Source organism: Hippopotamus amphibius, chromosome 5 (assembly GCF_030028045.1).
Source record: "Hippopotamus amphibius kiboko isolate mHipAmp2 chromosome 5, mHipAmp2.hap2, whole genome shotgun sequence".
Taxonomy (NCBI): Eukaryota; Metazoa; Chordata; class Mammalia; order Artiodactyla; family Hippopotamidae; genus Hippopotamus; species Hippopotamus amphibius.
In genome coordinates this window covers 11,156,213-11,176,166 of record NC_080190.1, presented here as the reverse complement: position 1 = coordinate 11,176,166, position 19,954 = coordinate 11,156,213, and the positions used below count along the sequence as shown (strand labels likewise).

General features: G+C 37.6%; 1 protein-coding gene across 7 annotated transcripts in view; it reads right to left on the bottom strand.

Annotated features, from left to right (window-relative positions):
* ATE1 (arginyltransferase 1) overlaps nucleotides 1-19,954 on the bottom strand; it is a 157,358-nt gene that overhangs the window by 20,400 nt on the left and 117,004 nt on the right. For all 7 annotated transcript variants that reach the window (XM_057734485.1, XM_057734478.1, XM_057734483.1 and 4 more), the window contains one exon: nucleotides 13,061-13,181. In XM_057734485.1, the coding sequence (XP_057590468.1) occupies nucleotides 13,061-13,181 (121 nt within the window). The remainder of the gene's footprint in view (nucleotides 1-13,060; nucleotides 13,182-19,954) is intronic.

Here is a 19,954-nt window from a genome sequence, read left to right as displayed (position 1 = left end):
CTTAAGCGATGATTTGTATGAAGAGAGGAATCTGGGCCCAAACCCGACGGTGAATCACAGCCAAAGTCAACAGCTTGACCAGAATTTACAGATACTTTTGAGGCAGCCACGAACTACAAACTGCTTTGCTGCTGCTGAAAAGCCCTGTTGGTTACTGGTCCCCAATTCGATGACCACAATCACCTGAGTGTTTTAATTCTACTATCTCTGGATACTAGACTGGAACATGCAACCGACTCCCATAAACCAAACTCCCCTCTCCAAGGTGATAAACAAAAAGTACAAAACTGAATAAGCTTTGCCACGTCTTCCGATATATTATCCTCTTGTTCGAGGAAAAATGTTTTCTTTTAACCTCTTATAGCTACCCAGGTTTTGGTGTTTTTGCTTTAACCTTTATTAGACCCTCCCAGCCCTTTTTTGTGCTCTAAGCCAGTTCCATGCATTTGCAGTTTCTGCTGGGCTTTCATTAGTTCCCATTTTGCTTAGGATGGAATCCACTTGTTACCTGCTGACTCAAATCTCCCCAAATGACCTAACGTTCTAGTTTTTTTTGTTTTTTGTTTTTTTTCATTTCATTACACTGCACTGAAAATGTCTACTTTGAAGCAGAATGTTTTAACAATGAAAAGGTGGAAGGGGTCCTATAATAAAAACATTAAAACTCCTTTCTTGTCATTAAAAAAGCAAGCCAACCAGCAGCCAAAGTCAGTTACGGCAAAATTTTACCATCGATATATAAAACCTCTGGCCAGCAAGAGCATTAGAAGAAACTGTTTTGTTCCAGGCCATTCCTGGGTCTCTTTCCTGTGTCCCTCCCTCAGCTACGACAGATTCTGACACAGACACCAAGCCTTGTCTTCCTGTTGCTTAGCTACACCGTCACAAGTCCCTAAAAGCTGAGACTTTCTAAAGTAAATTCCAGTTTCTTAAAGTTTAAAATAAATCTTTGAGAACTCTTCCTATAACACAAGTACTTCTCCATAAGTCTTAAATCAGCTACAGATTTAAACAGTTATGAAAGAAATAGCTGCAGTTTGTACTTTAAAGCCAGGACTATCTCCCAAAGCAAATTCTACACCAGTGGCAAATTCAAAAAGTACAAATAAACTAAAAGCATTCTGCTTTTACTTGCCTTCTTGAATGCAGTTTAAGTGCTTTAAGAAAACATGTTCAAAAATCCTATTTTTTAAAATGACAATATAATCCACAAAATGGATTTAATAGGGTTTTTTTTTAAAGAGACATTAAAAATATAGTTCAATTTACAATCACTAGACTCCATGAGACTTTTCTGAAAAACATTATTCATTATTTTAAAAGACAAGGATATTGCAAATTCAGTAAACTAGCTCCAACATACTTACTTACATTTAGTCAGTACATCACAGTATCTAATCCTCTCCCTCCCCATACCCTTTAACTTTATTAATTTTTCTTTGGTTTTATTCAGAGATTGGAGGAATTACCTGGCATTACTTTAAAATGAAGATCAAAGCTCCCATAAGAACAATAATTTGCTTTGGACTGATAGGGCTGGTACAGATGGCACGTGAGGAAAACGCTGATGAGAAGGTTTAAATAGCACAGGTGTTATTACAGACTCTTTGGAGCACTTTCATCACATTCTTTCATAAGCACTGCCACATTTCACAACCTACTCTTCTGAAGAGAGAGAGAGATCTTCTTAAGAAGTGAACTTAACTTAGATCTAACTGTGAAATTAGAACTCAGAGTTCTTGACACCAAGGCTCAGACTACTGCATTAAATGACTCTGCTGTGGTCTGCAAAGAAATTATCTGTGCAACCTGACACTGAGTGAGCTAAAAAGGAACTAACACAAACTGTCTTTACTTAAATGTTCCCTAGCATTTCAAATAATGTTTAGAGTAAAATATGTTTTAAAAAGCATCTTTGCATAATAAAATCATCACACATAGTATTCAGTCCAAAGTTTGTCCAAGGAGACAAGCCTATAAGGTCACATCTTTCTCAAAAGGCAGACACATCTGGAGAACCCAGACATTTGGTAGACAAAGATAGTTACACATTGCAAATAAAAATGAAGAGTTGTTTTAAAAACAAGGCATATGACCGTGTAGTTTGCTAAAACACACATGATAAACAATATTATTGTGTGAGAACATATGAATCTTGTTTAGTTCTAGACAGTTTTCAGTTAAACAGCTAGTTACGTACATAATCTTTGTAATACTTGATCAATAAAATTACAAAATTAGACTCCAGTAAAACATAAAAATATTAACATCTTGACCAATATTGATAGGAGACTCCTTTACAAGAACATAAAAATCTGTGCTGCAGTCCTAAGTCTAAATCTACCGTAACAGCGGAGAATAGGAAAAAAACCAACCTGTCACCCATCAATAAACAAGCGACATTTCTTACCCAAAGCCCATGTATGTGTATATACCTAAGAATAAAACACAAAATGAAAACCATGAGAAAAACTGATATCTTCCTGATATCACCAGACTTAAGGAAAGCCCAGAGAGGTACAGCTACAATTAAATAAAAATGGCTTTAAACTTGTGCTATTTTTTTTCCTTGCCTATGACCAAAACTTTCCTCAGGCTTTTAATGAGTGAGCGCATTATTTCTAACACTTGAATTTCATCATACAGACTCCAAATATCTTATCTGGAAGCCCTCCACTGAAGCTGTCCAGGGTAGTAACTGGCCATTCAAATATGGCCTTGCAGGACAGCCACTTGGTTGTGTTGGCGCATTCCTCAGTCCAACCTCAGCTTTTAGGGCCCCGGGCTGGATGTACCCAGTACGTACAGACAATATCCACCACTCAGCAGAGGCCTCTCGCTAACTACAACTGTGAGATGTCTAGGTAGTCATTTATACAGGTCTTTCCAATGACAGGAATATTCAAATATGTGCTCCCCAATCCGACCCATTCCTATCTCTAACCAGCTGTTTGCCCCATAATTACGGATTTAGAGGAAAGAGCAAGAGAGGCATTGTGAGGATGAAGGAAGATGATACCTGGTAAGCATTTCACACAGTGCTCAGACCAGGACATACTGATCACACCAGTCACTTGCTGCCACTACCACCTCTACCAAAACACAAAGAGTGGCAGAGCTGGAGTAAGACTCCAGGCCCCCTCATCTCTCAGCTCTTCCAGACTAGTGTTCTCCAAATCATGGTGGTATTTATGGTTATGAAATCAATGTAATGGACGATGAACAGGATTCCTAAAAAATAAAAAAACTACAAATTCAAAAACACAAGAGTGCGTCACATGAGTAAGGGTAAATAGTGTTCAGCATATTTTTGTTTCAGCCGTGTATGTGTGTGTGTGTGTGTGTGAGAGAGAGAGAGCTAGAGAGAGCACATGCGAGCGAGCGAGTGAGCAGGTATTTGAGGAAACATGTATTATATCACAACGTAAAGTTGTGGCCTAGAGTGAAGAGTTCACTATCCGAAATTACTTGGCTTCACCTAAAACTACAACTGAACGTTTAACCTTCTGGTCCCAATAGTGAGGAAGATGGAGGGTGGCTCCTCCTGACACCCCTACTGGATGTCTCCAAACACCTTTAACTCAACAGATCCAAAGCACAACTCGCTATTCTTCTCCTTCTCCGAAAAATCTGCTCCTCTTCCACATTCCTCACTTCAGAAATGAAGTCAGCATTAATTCAGTTCCTGTCAGAACCATAAAACTCCTGCGACAACTCTCTCCCCTTCCCTGTCGCCATACACAATTAACCAGGCAGTCTTGTGGATGCCACCTCCCGAATAGCTTTACTATGCTTTCACTCCCTCTGTTCCCAATCGTTCCCACCCTGGTCCAGGCCGTCACCATCACTGCTTAGAGTACTGTATGCAAAGCCCTTCTAACTGGTCTTCCGGCCTCCAATCTTTATCAAGTCTCATTCATTCTCCACACGTGGAGTAGAAATGACAATCTGCTGATGTCACTCAACGCTTAAAACCCTTTCATGGCCTTCTAGTGCTCTCAGGAGAAAAAGCTGAACTCCATACAGTGATTTACAAAGTCCTGCACTGCCCAGCCGCATCTTCCCACTCTGAGCCCACACCCACACTTAACTCCCCAGATCTTCTGAATACACTCTTCCCTGCCTAGAGCCCTTGAATTCTGTCCCTTTTAAAATTCTAACTTAGATCACTTCATCCAAGAAGTCCAAAGCTAGGCTGAGGACCCTCCTTATGTGAACTAATTGCATCTTCTCTTACCCCCAACATGCTACTTATCACATTTTACTGTTGAGTGTCCTTTGCTAAATTCACAAATTGCTGAGTGTCCTTTGCTAAATTCCTTGAGGGCCAGGGTGAATAATTTACACCCCATCATAAAGCACAATGCCTGGCTTTAATACTCATTGAGTGAACGAATTTATGACTTCTTATTCAGGTTTCCAATTCTTGGGTTGGCTCCTCTGACCATTTAAAATTAAACTAGTTGTTTTTTTGTTTTTTGTTTTAAAAACAGAGTCCACTACTTTCTCACATTTGTGGTCGTTAGTCTATCTGCCCTAATGCAACTGACATGGTCAACTGACCTCAGGGACATGCACCTCATTCTGTACTTTTCCTACATTAGACATCTCTTTGGATTGCGTATAGTACTGTGAAGGACTGACGGGAAAGGTCTGTCTCTCTTGCTTCCTGCCTTTCAGAGGAAGCAGCCTGCTGTGCCTGTAGGAGCCTGCTCTGCATTTGTACAGATACAAGTTCAAAGTGTAGAGGCATTAACACCCAATGAGACAACCGCTGCCAGCAGAGAGGAAGCCAGTGGACACGTACTTCTTCCTTTGGCCCCTTGAGTGGCCAACTCTGAGACACCAGGAAGTCTCTCAAAAGGACTGAACTCCAGTCTTTAAAGTAGTAGCTCCCACAATAACACATCCTTCTATTCTTTTCCTCCTCCTCCCCTAGTTCACTCTCTCCAGTCCCTCACTCCTATTCCCCAAGACAATTTCTCAAATAAATCATCTGAGTGCAAACCCATGTTTCAGGATCTGCTTCTGGAAAGAAACCAGGCTAAGACAGTCTCTTTAGCATTAGAAGTGCTCTCAGATCTTTATTCTTCTTTTCTTATTTTGCTAGGGGTTAGTAAAGCAGGTAACTTAATTTCTTCCCTGCTGTGGACACTGTCCTTCCTATCTTGAGACAAATTTCATTTTATTGTTAGTGAACACTCCACAGAAGCATGAACAAGTCAAGTCTCCCCTAAATGATGTACATTTCAAATGAATGGCAGCTAGGAAAATACATTTCTTACAAGAATGGGAATTCCACTCCAGTTTCCATGTTTATATTAAAAACATTTTGCCAGCATCACATAAAAGAACACTCATAAACAAGACCTTCTCATACCTTCATGTTACAGCTTGCTTATTTTTCTTCAGAGAGAATGAATATTAAACAGAATCTAAACAGTTTAAAAATATCTTGCAGGCAAACGCAGAGACTTCATTCTTACACTGAAGTTGGGAGTGAATGATTTTGGAAGCCTTAAGGTTGTTGCATTTGTCTTTGGATCAGTTTTGCCAACGGCTAATAGACACTGTATTGAATATCAAATGATGCAGGATCCAAAGTATAGAATATTTACTGATAATTCACAAGGTAAGAAAATGTTCAGTCAACTGCAAGTTATTTTAGGACTGATGACAAGCTTGATGACATCCTGGGATAGCACCTTTTGCCCCTTCTTTACTTATTTAATCTTTAAGCATTCCATCAATTGTCGGAGATCACTAAATTTACTGGCTAAGCAGCTTTTAAATTCTCTACTTCTGCTGCCGTCCAACATCAGACAAAGTTTAAAATTTTTTTAAACCAGAAAGAATGGAGATGGACAACGTTTACAGAATTTTAGTGATTTGGGACAGTAAAAAGTTTTTACTTTTATTACAATAAAATATCCTTGTAAAGTAGTTACATGTCTTCAACTTTTCTGAAGTACTAAGATCAGAGTATTAAAAGAACTCTATTACTCTCATCAATGATAGTAATCTTATTTGCATATAAAAGCACCTGAAATCAGTGTCTTCCAACTCTGTTATGCAAGCATACACTCCATTTGTAACATATTTAGTACCCCAAATTAAGATGCCACAAAGCTCCCTAAACACATAAACATAAGCCTCCTCAACACTCCACAGCTTTGCCAGCTATTACAGTGCACAGATTGAACCCCACTTCCTCTATCTTAAGATTCACATTTTTACACATTTTGACATTTCTGAAACCCAAATGCATCTTACAACTTATGGAATCATGGTCTAATTGGCAACATTTTTTCTTAGTGGTACCTAAAATAAAGGACTTAAAATTGATGACGTCTCATATTCAACAGAATATCATAGTTCATCCAGCACTTAAACAGCAGGTATGGGCTCTATTTTTATTCTTTACCTGACATTTTGGACAACCGCTTCATGACATAAAAAATGTCAGTTTTCATTCAAACAAACAAACAAACAAAGTAGCACACTAAGATGTCACATATTAGAACCAGGCAGAACTAGCCTTTACAGACATGTTCTGAAGCATCATGATATTTTTGGGCCTGCTAGTATGATACTGAAATAATTTTTATTATTTATTATAGGATTAATTATATTGAAAACTGGCTAAGTGACTGTAAAAAGAATTAAAAAGAAAGAGATCAGAGAAATATTTCTCTAATAGCTAAATGGAAATCTTAAATTTGCTTTTCAAACCCTTTCAGAGATATCTGAGTCTGCCACTGGCCAAGGCTCTAACAATTTTTAGTCACTGGCTTACTGCTCACACATACATGCCTTATTGAACAGAGATTGGCTGGTAAAAATTTGTAAAACAGTATTTAAAAAATTTCTCTGTAAGACTGGCTTTTTAAAAACACTCTTTAAAAAGAACAGTCATTTACAACTGCTGAAGTTTACCTTAAAGAGTCTCAGCTTCACATTTTTGAGTAGAAAATGCAAATACTAAAACATTATAATATCTCACTCTTGTGCATAAATACTGTAGGAAAGATTTGTTGTTTTGCTCTTTAGTGTCCTCATTAAAAGACCATGCAAACAAGGGGGGGGAGTCAAGGAAGGGAGGGAATACGGGGATATGTGTATAAAAACAGATGATTGAACTTGGTGTACCCCAAAAAAAATTATTAAAAAAAAAAAAAAAAAGACCATGCAAACAAGGGATGTCTAGTTTCTAATTTTCAAACCAGGAGTCATATTAGCACTACCACTACACTAACATTTGGATTAAAAAAGTACATCTTTGAAAAGGAGGTAAGTGGGAAAATACAGCAATAATATAATAAAGTGACGTTTTTAAGTGGATGGGGGGTAAATTCAAAAAATTAGGAGACTGTAATTTCCTACATTTTCCATATCAAAACACATTCTTCAGATTCACCAAATATAAGAGCTAAATTTCCAAAGGTATTTTCTTGGTTTTATGCCTGGTTTTTTTTATGACATGTAGTAAGCTACAATGTAGTCTATTTCCAGCTGGCTATATCCAATAGCACTATCTTTACTGGCAACAAAGAATTTATACGTTTATTAAGTATCCAACAATCAATATTCATTTTGCAACTACAAGTGGGTAAGTCAACCTCAAATCTAGACCTGAAAAAATTCTTACCCTAAGGAGAACAACAACTTAATTCTACATCTAAAATAATTTAGAAAACCACTGTCCACTTAACTATAAGTTATCACTGCAGCACATTCTTAGGGGCCCTAGGAAGTTTCGGTAAATTTGCTTTCTCTTCAGGCATTGTTTCCCAGTGATTAAAATGACATTATGGCTGAAGGACATCCTCTTCTGAGGGACCATAAGCACAGTATTCAGAACGTGATACCAGCCTTGGAGAAGCCAAGCAAGCCAATATAGGCCAGAGCTCTTTCCGAACCTGGTTATTTCACACACAAAGACATAGTCAGAGTGGGACTTGCTTTTTCTGTGGGCATATATGACAGAAACTTCAGAAGAATAGAAAAAATGCCAGGGAACCATGCCAGCAAAAAAGAAGGATGGAGTAAAGAGACGAGAAAAGAGACAACATAAAAACACAGTTCGGAGGATCGGAGTTTCAGGAGATGGAGATCAAATCAGGAACAAAGCTGTACTAGTTTAGATTTTCAGCAGCTGCTGGGAGATTTTAGGTGTCCTAGAAATTCTCTAACCTGGGTAAGTGCATAAAGCACTAAGCCAAAATTAGATGCTGTTAGTTTTACAGTAAATTTAAATTCAATATCCTTACTAATAATTTGCTACATTACAGACAAAATAGGAAATTTCTTGCAAACATTTCAAAGTATATACCGAAGAGAGTGAAATCTAGACTAATCTGTGGTAAGATGTATATTCCTGTAATTACAGAACTAGAAATAAAGCTTATTTTAATTAGCCCCTCTCAGATACTAGAAGTATTCATAAAATTATTATAGAGCAATATTTGAATTAAAATTATTTTATATTCCTAATTAAAAGCCATTATTAGCTATTATTTTTGTAGTAAATAACATCTGAGGGGTCAGTGATGACGCATTCAGTTTTATTCTGAGGATAAACTGAGCTAACGGGAAACAGAATGGTGCTTGGGAGGAAGCATATGCTGAACAAAGTTTTAATTTTTTGTAAATCTGGAAGCAAAAGGATTTTACTACCAACAAAAATAGTACAGTTGACTAAAAAAAAAAAAAAAACAAACCCACAATCCCACAATCTGAGAGTTGTGAGTTAACTTTTATTTGGGGCAAAATGACTACAGTCCAGATACAGCATTTCAGAGAGCTCTGAGGAACTGCTCCAAAGAGGTAGCAGGGAAGGTCAGTGTTATATATGATTTTAGTGAAGGGGGTTACGTGCAGTTAAGCACATATTTTGGCAGAAGGTTGCTGCTGGTCACGAGGAGCAGATGTCTCCATCAATGATTTTCGTGCTTTTCTAGCTATGACGAGATGCAAGAAGCTGGGCTCATAAAATCATCTCCTGAAAATATCTATTTGAAGGCCTGTTCTGCCAGTTTTTTCCAGAGCACAGAGTGTCTCATTCCTGATCTCCAACCTGAACTCTTTTCAGGGTGTGTTGAAGGTCAGCAGCTACAGAAGTTTGTGACTTAATCCTTGTAGAGGCAGGTGGCAAATGTCAATTTTTAGCTGGCAGTACAATCTCGTGCAACAGTAAGAGTCAAATCAAACCATAGTTTATCACGGCTCTAAAAACAACTCCAAAACATTTGATTTCTCTTTCAATGATGCTTGTAAAATATCTGTATCAGACACTGTCTATCACATAAGTAGTGGCATTTGTTTGCTGAATGACCAACCATATTAGTGGTCAAGTAGTTTTTACTAAAAGTTCTTAAGAAGCAACACAAAGTATTAAGAACAATAACAAAAGTGTGAAGCAAGATTTCTATTTTGTTTTTTTAAAAAATACACACAGCTATATGCACAGAAAAAAAAAAGATCAGGATAGGATAAAAATATTAACGATGATTACTGCTGTACAAGACTATGGATCATTTTATTTTCCTTCTTAGTAGTGGTTTTATGCATTTGAACAAATTTTCTACTAGTGTTTCCAGTAAATATTTTAAAAAATAATTTAATCCAAAAAAGTAAGATGTAACTGTGATGCAGAATTTTTGAAATCTATACATATCCAATCATCAGTTTAACACTCAATCTACCACAAGTTTGCTTAAAAATCATTTAAGGAACTTTTGAAATCCTTTATTTAGAGTAGGCAGAGGTCCTGAACTGAAAAACAAAAGGCCTATTTATGAACAAAAGAATCTCTTAAAAAATTTCCAAGTTACTTTAGTTTGCCAGCCCCTCCCCACATGGTACCGCAAAGCAGTAAATACAATAGGTTTTTATTGTTAAGCAGACTTCTTAGCTGAGCAAATAACCACAGAATCCAAATCCCCAAAATGTATGGGGTTGGAGGAGGATGGGTTGAGGGCAGGGAAGAATAGGATTTCCAGACGTTCTCAGCAATTCAGGATAAGGGGGAAAATGTAATTTTTCTTGCAAGCGCCACTGATGCACCTTGTAACCAATGTGTGTTTTACAGACACCCATGGTGATCAGCTGTGCCTTTTGCAGAGAAATTTAACTACTGAACAGCTGAAAGGAGGAACAAGATTTAGTGAAAAAAAGCACCATGCCGGCTGACAATATTGCTCATATTAAGCTCTGTATTTTCTGAGTCAGAGTTTGGGTCACATAAAAGTAAAACTGGCCCCAGAGAAGAGAGCAGTTTCTCTCATTTAAATCTCAAATGACCATGTTTCACAGCATGCTCAATACATTCCAGCATGTTACTGCATTTTAATTTCCTAAAACCACAGGATATAAGTCTGATTTCAAATAGTGTCTGGACTGTGATATTCAATACTGATAAAACTGTATGGTGTTCTCTTGAAAGTTCCAAAGATTCAGCATATGGAAAAGGATCTTCATTTTCTTGGAAGCACTATTATCAAAGAAATTAACTCCTCTGACTTTTGCAAATGAGTCCTGGACAACAACTATTAAGAGCTAAAGCTACTGCCATAAAAATGGAACTTAGATTACAGGAAAGGAACATGCTGTATGTTCCTCACTCACCAGGGTGTAATACGTACTTGACAAAACCCACAGATATGAGACTTTAAATTTTCTTTGCCATGAAATGCTCATTAGTGCTTACTCTGGAAAATGAATTCAAAATATAATATTAACATGAATGAATCTTCACCTGAATGCCCATTCAGCACACGGGAATCATTCAGTCACCTTTTCAACTTTATAAAACAGGGAGAGCCTGTGACTGCTTTAATCTCCAAGTGTATATAAGAAGAGAAGCAGCCTTAAAATAGATAACGAGGGGAAAGGGAAGGTGAGTTTGTGTTATAAGCCTGGGAGTCAGAACCAATTTAAGACCATATTATTATTCAGGCAGAAGGAATTTATATAAAGACACATTTTTACATGTGAACACCGAACAATGCGCTAACACGTTCGGCACTTTTCACCACAGGGACTGGCTCTTACCTGACCTTGAGAAAAGATGAAGGGAAACAATTTTTTTGAGGGGATAGAATGGTTAAGTACAGCTGACTTTGAACAACACTGGTTTGAACTGAGCGAGTCCACTTATACTTGGATTTTTTTCAATACTGAAGAACCACACAATCCAGGGTTAGTTAAATCCAAGGATGCAGATACAAAGGGCCAACTCTAAGCTACACATGGATTTTCAACTGGGTGGAGGGCTGGCGCCTAACCCCCAGGTTGTTCAAGGGTCAGCTGTATATGCTTTTCTCTAAAATGCTATTGCCTTTTGAGCCTGACTCCAAAACTAATTGACAAATTCAATGTTTGTTTTTAAGCAACACATCTATTTAATCAATGCGGTAGAACTCAGAATGAAATTCTGATCAGTAATTTAAGTGGCAGAAATACACAGCTTTGGTTGCTCTACGAAACCTAAATATCCAGAAAACCTGGAGCTAACCTCAGGGTGCCTAGTATTCGGGTCCCTATGGCTACTTGTCATCAGATTCTAAGGTATCATCATGTGTAAGAAGTGCCCACTCCTGATTTCATAACAGCTTTTCCAGGAGATAACAAAATACAAAGGTACATGAACCAATGTTTTTATGAAAGAAAACCTCACGTGTGAAAAAGAAAACACAGAAGAAATGACTGCATTTCTTTCGCTGTCCTCTTTGTCTTCCTATTTGATTTGTCCATTCACTTTCTTCCTTTCCCCTGAAATGGGCATTAAGTTGCACTGCGTGTATTCCCTCAGGCTGAAGTTCCTGGACATTTCCTCTTTCCTCTTTTTTCCTAAACTTAGATTAAACTGCAGGTGGCTAATAGGAAAACATTTGTATTCTTAAGAAGTATGCACAGGGCATCTCCTCTGGTGGGTTGTGAAGAAAGAAAGGTCAAAAAACACCCACTGAAATGTCCAGGAACTTCAGCCTGAGGGAATACACGCAGTGCAACTTAATGCAACCCATCACAGAGCACGAGAGCCTCATGACGCGCGCCTGATGGGCACAGCCACCGTGAACGTGGTGGGGGGGGAGGGCTGTGCGGAGCAGGACTGCTACAAATGGTGAGTGGTGCTGATGACAGGGAGGTTAACAGATCTGCGTGCTTTTTCGGAGAGAGGGATCAGGGCAAATAAAGGCAAATGCAGGAGAAACCTGTGGCAGACATGAGATGCAGCATCTTAATCTGCCTAATGATCACCAACGGGACAATGAGAGGGGGCTGGTCTCAGTGTGTTTGTTTTAATCCTCATTACAGCTCAATATGAAAGGCCTTATTATCATCATCTCAATTTTGAAGGCCAAGAACCTGAGGGCAGAGAGATTATTAAACTGCCTAAGGACACCCAGTTTACCCATTGATGATGGAGTTAGGGTCTGAACACAGGAAGTCTGGTTCCAGGATGTACTTTTAGTGTCTGTACCTGCTACCAGTGCAAGTATCCAAAGGAGAATAACAAGAGATAAAATATGGCTGGGACTACTCTGGGCAGGAGATAGAAGAAAGGATGGAAAAGAAGCAGCACCAGAGATGCAAGAACTCAAGAAAGTATCATCACAAAACCCACCACAGCCGGTCGGCCCCCATGAAACCATTCCACAACTTTACTCAGTCCAATTGGTTAACATTTCTTTCTTCTTTACATTGGTTAAATAATCCAGTGAACAATCTTCATGCACTATGATAGTTGTAAAAGTAATGGATACTGGTGTTAGCCCTCAGAGCATGTGAAAACCAACCAAATGGAAGGAGCTGGGTCAGTAAGTAGCACTAGCACATGAGGCTTCTGCATTTATTTGCAGAACCATGAGTGTGAGTGTTCTGTGTGTATGCACATGTGGCGTCTCCTTCTATCTGACACACACAAGTCCGTGCACAGGCACTCACGCACACTCTACAATATATAAAAACCTACCGGACTCTGTTAGGGACCACAACCACACACACAGATTCTGAAACAAAGCGAATGATTTCTAGCCAAGCTCTGCTCCAAACATACCTGCTTCTGGGTCCTGGTTGAAACGGCAGTACTTGGAGTTCTCAAGTGAAGGCAGGCACTGCTCAATGGGTACCCAAACATATGTCTCAGGACAAAGCAAATCAGATGGTCTATACTGACCCTAAAGAGAAGTGAAGAAAAAAGGCACAGGCATTACTAACACAGTAACTTCCCACTTAAAAGGCTCCAGAATTCCAGGAAAGGTTTTGATCACAAGTTTAAATGAAGTCAACCAGTAACAGCTTTACTGTAAATACTAAACAACACTATTAGTAACTGCTTTCCCAACTCAAGAATGCACATTTGCTTAAAAGGCTCTCAAACAGGCCTTCCTAGGTGGTGCAGTGGTTAAGAATCCACCTGCCAATGCAGGGGACATGGGTTCAATGCCTGCTCCAGGAAGATCCCACATGCCACAGAGCAACTAAGCCTGTGTGCCACAACTATTGAGCCTGCGCTCTAGAGCCCATGAGCCACAGCTATTGAGCCCATGTGCTGCAACTACTGAAGCCGACGTGCCTAGAAACTGTGCTCCGCAACAAGAGAAGCCACGGCAACGAGGAGCCTGCGCACCACAACGAAGAGTAGCCCCCACTCACCGCAACTAAAAGAAAGCGCACGCACAGCAAAAAAACCCCAACACAGTCAATAAAATAAATACACAAATTTATTAAAAAAAGGCTCTCAAACAAATGTATCACCATTTGGGATGCCTGTGTTGATTTGGAAGATCTGAGTTTCTACTTTCTTTTGGAAAAAATATTTAATATACGATTCTTGCTGTGCTGATTACTAAGAATACCCAGTTTCAAATTCAAGTTGTCTCTTTAAGTGCTAGTTACTAACACAGTGAAATTTCATATTTGAGAGCATTATAATTTATATATGACATAAACTTATTTTCCAATATGGAATTTCACTATCCTTAGAATTTTTTAAATCTGTAAGCTCAGCTGATAATAGTCATTCCATTCTAATGTACTTAAAAGGTACTGTCTGGTCAACATGCTTCCATGAGCAGTCTAGACTGATAAATGTAAAGAAAGAAAAAAATTTTTTAATTACAGAAATTTCAGGGAAATATCTGTAATAATAATCCTCTAAAGTTTCTTCAAACGTTATATTTTAGAAAAAATGATTTATGTATTTATAACCAAATCATGTACCCCACATACAAAACAAAGACTATACAACAGATACTGAAGAAAAAAATCATTCACCTAAGGGTAATGTGGTAGCCAATTAACAGAGAATAGTACAAATTATGTGAAATCATTTAGTGAAAATTTTTAGAAATATCAAATGTAATTAAAATTCCACATATCTATTCTCTAAATTTTAAAGTTCAAAATGTATTATAGAGGTTAAATCTAAACATTGGTTTTCAATTTTTTTTTAATTTTATTTATTTATTTATTTTTGTCTGCACTGGGTCTTTGTTGCTGCGCAAGGGCTTTCTTTTTTGCTGCAGAGAGTGAGGGCTACTCTTTGTTGCAGTGCCCAGGCTGCTCATTGCAGTGGCTTCTCTTGTTGTGGAGTTTGGGCTCTAGGCTCACGGGCTCCAGTAGTTGTGGCTTGAGGGCTCTAGAGCGCAGGCTCAGCAGCTGTGGCACATGGGCTTAGTTGCTCCGCAGCATGTGGGATCTTCCCGGACCAGGGATCGAACCCATGTCCCCTACGCTGGCAGGCAGATTCTCAACCTCTACACCACCAGGGAAGTCCCTTCAATTTTTTTTACCTACAACCCATGGTAAGAAATACATTTTACATCACAACTTAGTAAACCTACATGCAAATATAAAACTAGAAACAAATTTTTTACTATAGAATGCTTACCCATGTTACGTAATCCTTTATTTTCTATTCTCTTTTTCATTTTTTAAAAGTGATGCTCTTGGACTATTTAACCACCAAAATTGCTCTCATAAATAGCAAATGGGTCACAAGCTTAGAGTCTGAAAAACACTATCTAGTACAAACCTCATGACAAAGAATACTGCTGCTTAAGGGCTTAGCACTGTTACACAGCTTTATATCAGAAAGGTGTTCTATAATCAGCCTACCATGTGTGAGCAACTAGTGAAGCAGCACTTAGATTTAAAATGAACACCACACCCTCACAGCATTCAAAACATTCAGAAGTCTGTAAGCTAACAGAGAGACTGTACATAAAATGTGCACAAACAGATTAATTCCTGCTTTTGAGAGGTTGGGAGAGAGTTCAGGGAGGATATGGAGTTTTAATGGGGACTTAATAGACTGACTGGCTAAGTCTGGGGCAGGCTGAAAAGGAATGAGAACACTCTAGATGAAGATTACAGCATAAACAAAGATGCAGGGCTGGGCCTAGTGCAAGATAACTCCGGGGAAGAGGAAATAGCAGAGCATTGCAGAAATGAAAAGGTAGGTTGTGGATCAGCTTCAGAAATCATGTTTTGGACTTTATTCCAGATGAAATGGGAATGCCTGCTGGTGTGATAGTATGAAGACCAGAACTCAGGTCTCTGACTCTGATCTTTCTGCATATTCACGGCATTGCTGATGCCTTACTGCCCTAGAGCAGTAAAGATCACCTAGAAGGGGCAGGTCCAAATGGGCCGCACGCTCATCTAATGCTAAAATTCAAAGCAAAGGATTATTTAGAAATGAGTTATTAATTTACTTAGGAGGTGTATTAAAGCCAGTTATTCCACTGATATCTACCTTATCAAAAGCAATGCATTCTCTCCATTAATTCAGACACTATTTTATTGGGAAAAGGGACAGTATGATGTGGTACTGTCTGCATAACAAATCTGAACACTAGACAGCAGTCTAAAGCAGTGGTTCTAAATTTTTTTTTCCCCCTTTTTGGTTATAGACCATTTTGAGAATCTAATGGGGGTGGGGGGAAGCTAAATATACAAGCTAAAGAAATAAAACTTCTAGGGAAAAATAAGGAGTAAATTTTCTTGGCCTTGGTGTATACCAAGATTTCTTAGAGCACAAGCATTAATCATAAAAGAAAAAACTGATGAACTGGACTCCATCAAAAGTTCACTATCTTCAAAATTTATTAAGAAAGTCAATAAGCAAGCCAAAGATTGGGGAAAATATTAAGAAAACTTGTATTAGACAACATATTTGTAGCCAAAACATATGAAGAATTTAACAGCTCAATAAAAAGTTTTTTTAAAGGCAAAAGACTTAAAAATTTTGCCAGACATATAAATGCCTAAGAAACCCAACATCAGCTACCAGAAAGGCAACTTAAAACTACAACAGGGTATCAATGAATACCCACTAGAATGGCTAAAATTTAGAAAACCGCCAAGTTCAGGCAAGGATTTGGAGCATCTAGAACTTGAACACTGTTGGTTTAAAATGGCATAACCATTTGGGATAAAAGAAATACTCCTGTATAGACATCATCTGTGCTTATGTCTAGGATAAATTCCTTGAGTTGGAATTGCTGGGTGTAAGGGTTTTAAGTTTTATAGCACACAACTATTTCCACAGAAGTTGTGCCGTTCTGTGTTCCCATCAGCAATGCTATGTATGCAAGTGCTAATTTCCCCACATCCTTATCAACAGTGTGCTACTGAAACTTTCCATCTCTGCCAATCTGAGAAATGGCATTTCATTGCGGTTTTAATTTGCATTACGTATCTTTACATATGTTTGAAGAAATTTGTATTTTTTTTCTATAAAGTCGGCTCATTTTATTGTTAGATTTATGGTCCCAGTAATTGAAAAATTCTTCACATATTAAGGAAATTAACTCTTAGTTTGTAAAATATGTTGTATTTTCCTAGTTTGTCTGTCTTTTGACTGTGTGTGCCATGCTCTTTTGCCATGTAGAAATCTGGTAAATGGTCCAATTTACCATTTTTTAAAACAGCATCTGGGCTTTGTAATATAACTAAAACGGTCACTATCACTCGAAGATTATGAAAACATTTTCATGTTTTTTTCCTAGTACTTTTATGGTTTCACAATTTTACATTTACATTTATGCTCCATCTGGAATTACTCTGGTGTAAGGTAGAAGGATCCAACCTCATCTCTTTCAGATGTTTACCAAGTGGCCTCAACATCATTTTTTAAACAATGATCATTTCCCCCAATGTTTTAAAATTTAAAATGTCTTTTTGATAACTTACTAAATTTCCAAATATAGTTAGATCTCTTTCTGGATTTTCTATTTATTCTGTTATACTTCTGTCTGTGTATTCATGTACCAGTGCCATATAGTTTTAAATATTAAAGCTTTATATTACATTTTAATATAATATCTGGTAGAGCTAACCCCCCCTTATCGCTCTTCATCTGCAGAATTCTGGTTCTTCTTGCTTAATTATTCTATGACTCTGTATTTAGTACAAAAAGATTACCAATATGAATAAGGAAACAGTAATAAAAATGGATGGTGTATCTTGTCTATTGTGATGGCATAATATGAAACAAGAGAATCCCAAGAATGTCTAGTAAAAGGAAAATATATCATCCTAAGTTAAAAAAAAAAAAAAAACAACAAGAAAAAACAAAATATAACCCAAAACATACAAATGATACCATTTTCTAATTTAAGGTGAACTAAATGCTGACTGGCTAAGATGCACAGATTAGATTTGGGGGGGAAGGGGAATCAGCCATCAACTATGAGTCTTTAAGATAAGAACAGACACACTCCATGCAGACGCGCCCATTCAGGAGCAGCCGCCTGATTCAGTGCCTGGATTTAACAACGATGCTGACAACAAAAAATGTTCAGTCGATGAACATTAAATGCCTCCTCACTATGTGACAGGCACAGGTGCTTGTGACAGACACAGGTGCTGGGAACAAAAGAACGAATGCACGTCTCTAGATAATTCAGTCTACTGGGAATGACTGAGCTGGAGAAAGATAAAGCACACATAAGAAGACATTAAGTGTGATCATGCACAATTGTCCGAAGTTCCTAAATTTTCGCAATGTTCTTTTAAGGCAATACTTATAACAGATATTTTCTTTTTAACTCTTTAAATACTCAGATTATCTCACTGAAAAACCACACGTGTACACATTTTAACTTCTGATCATCAGAAATCAAATTTCAGGTTAGGTTAAAACAGTATTTTTCTCCTAAGTACAGGCTTATTTCAGTGCTTCAAATATTGTCTCAAGCCATCTAAGACTGAAAAGAGTTTTATGAAATAAACCACTTTGACATGTTGTGCTTTCTAAACTTAGCTGGTAGAGTTAAGTGACCAAACTGCTTGCAGTTCAATTTAAAGTCGCCATCACACAAATGAAAACTGTAGAGGCTTCAAAGCTGCCCTGCCTTTCCAGCTAGTGTAAGAAAATGAGAAAGGTCTGTATTAAGAATGTAATTACTTAAGGATTTGGACACACTTTCCTGTCGTCAAAAGGAAAAATATTTAATCAACCTCTAAGTACATTCATTCATATTGGAACAATGAGGTAAAAGCAGATTAATTCTCTCCTAGGGTGCTGACTTTTCGTAAATAAGAAGAAATCTGAGTTACCACAGATTTCTAAAGTACTCAAAATTCTGAAAATGTAATTGGTCTGACAGGGCTTATCTTACAATTGTTTAGAACATTCTTTCAATCTGATCTACATGTTAGAAGATGAACTCTAAATTTCCCCCCACACCGTCCCCAAAAACCTACTCAACAAGGACAGCACCACAGGGAAATCTTATCAAACAAGGGCACCCATTTCAATAGGGGAGGCTACAGGAGAGGATAGTGTAGTTCAAGACAAGATGCCTGGAAAAGGTAAAGGCTGTCTTCGAAAAAGCCTAAACACAGAGGAGGAAATGCAAGTTTTTCATTATTAATTAAACACTTCTAATGAGGGGTAACTACTCGAGTCAAAGTCCTCAAAGAGAAGTAAGTTCAGCAAACTCTGTGATCTAACTTCACCACCTGTTATAACGTTTGGAGCTGTTTACAAACTGGCACTGTTTTAAAACTGGAAAGCAAACAAACCAAGTGTGTCTATATTCTGAGCTGCCATAAAAGAGTGAATATTCTACTCAGAGTGAAACTGTTGTATTCAATGATTTTATTTTCTTTGTAAAACACAAATTATACTACACCTCTCCCACAGGGGAAGAAAGAAAAAATTAAAATATAGTCATAATATTTTAATCAACTTCACTAGGCTGTCACAGATTAAAATTCAAGTAAATGCCAAAGTTAAATCTAAAACACTAGGGGGAAAAAACCTAGCTAGATACATTTCCTGATCCATTTCTATTAAAAATAACTGCTTTTTCTGGAAGAGGAGAGCATACAACTTTGGTTTTTGGTCAATGGAATGAACGGGCATCCTTTTCACTTCCATGCTCTAGACCATAATTTGAAGAACATTTTATCACGCTGATCTAATTTTCTACACTATTACAGAATCACAAAATAAATTATACATAGAATATCTTAGTTTAGCAAAATATAATAGTCAGAATTTTGGCCTAAAATTACATTCATTTGATAGCTAGAGGTTAAAAACATCTTACTATCATACCTTACTGAATAACAGTGAACACAAGTAAAGAACATATAAAAAGGGTATGTGGAAAAAAATTGATTTCACAATCATTAACAATTTCAGCAAAGATATTTTAAAATAGATTAACATCCTCTACCTCTAATGAAAACATAGCCAACAACATCAAGGAGACTTTCCCTCAGTTAAGGTATAACTAGTTAGAAATCTGAATTTTCAAAGGCAAAGGCTATATTAACAAGTTGGAAGAGGAGCCAAAAAATGGCTCCAGCAAGCCCTGACAATTTTTTGCAACATTTTTATCGATATGTAATTCACATACCATAAAATCTACCCTTTCAAAGTGTAGTTTTTAGGGTATCTGTAAGGTTGTGAATCATGACCACTATCTAATTC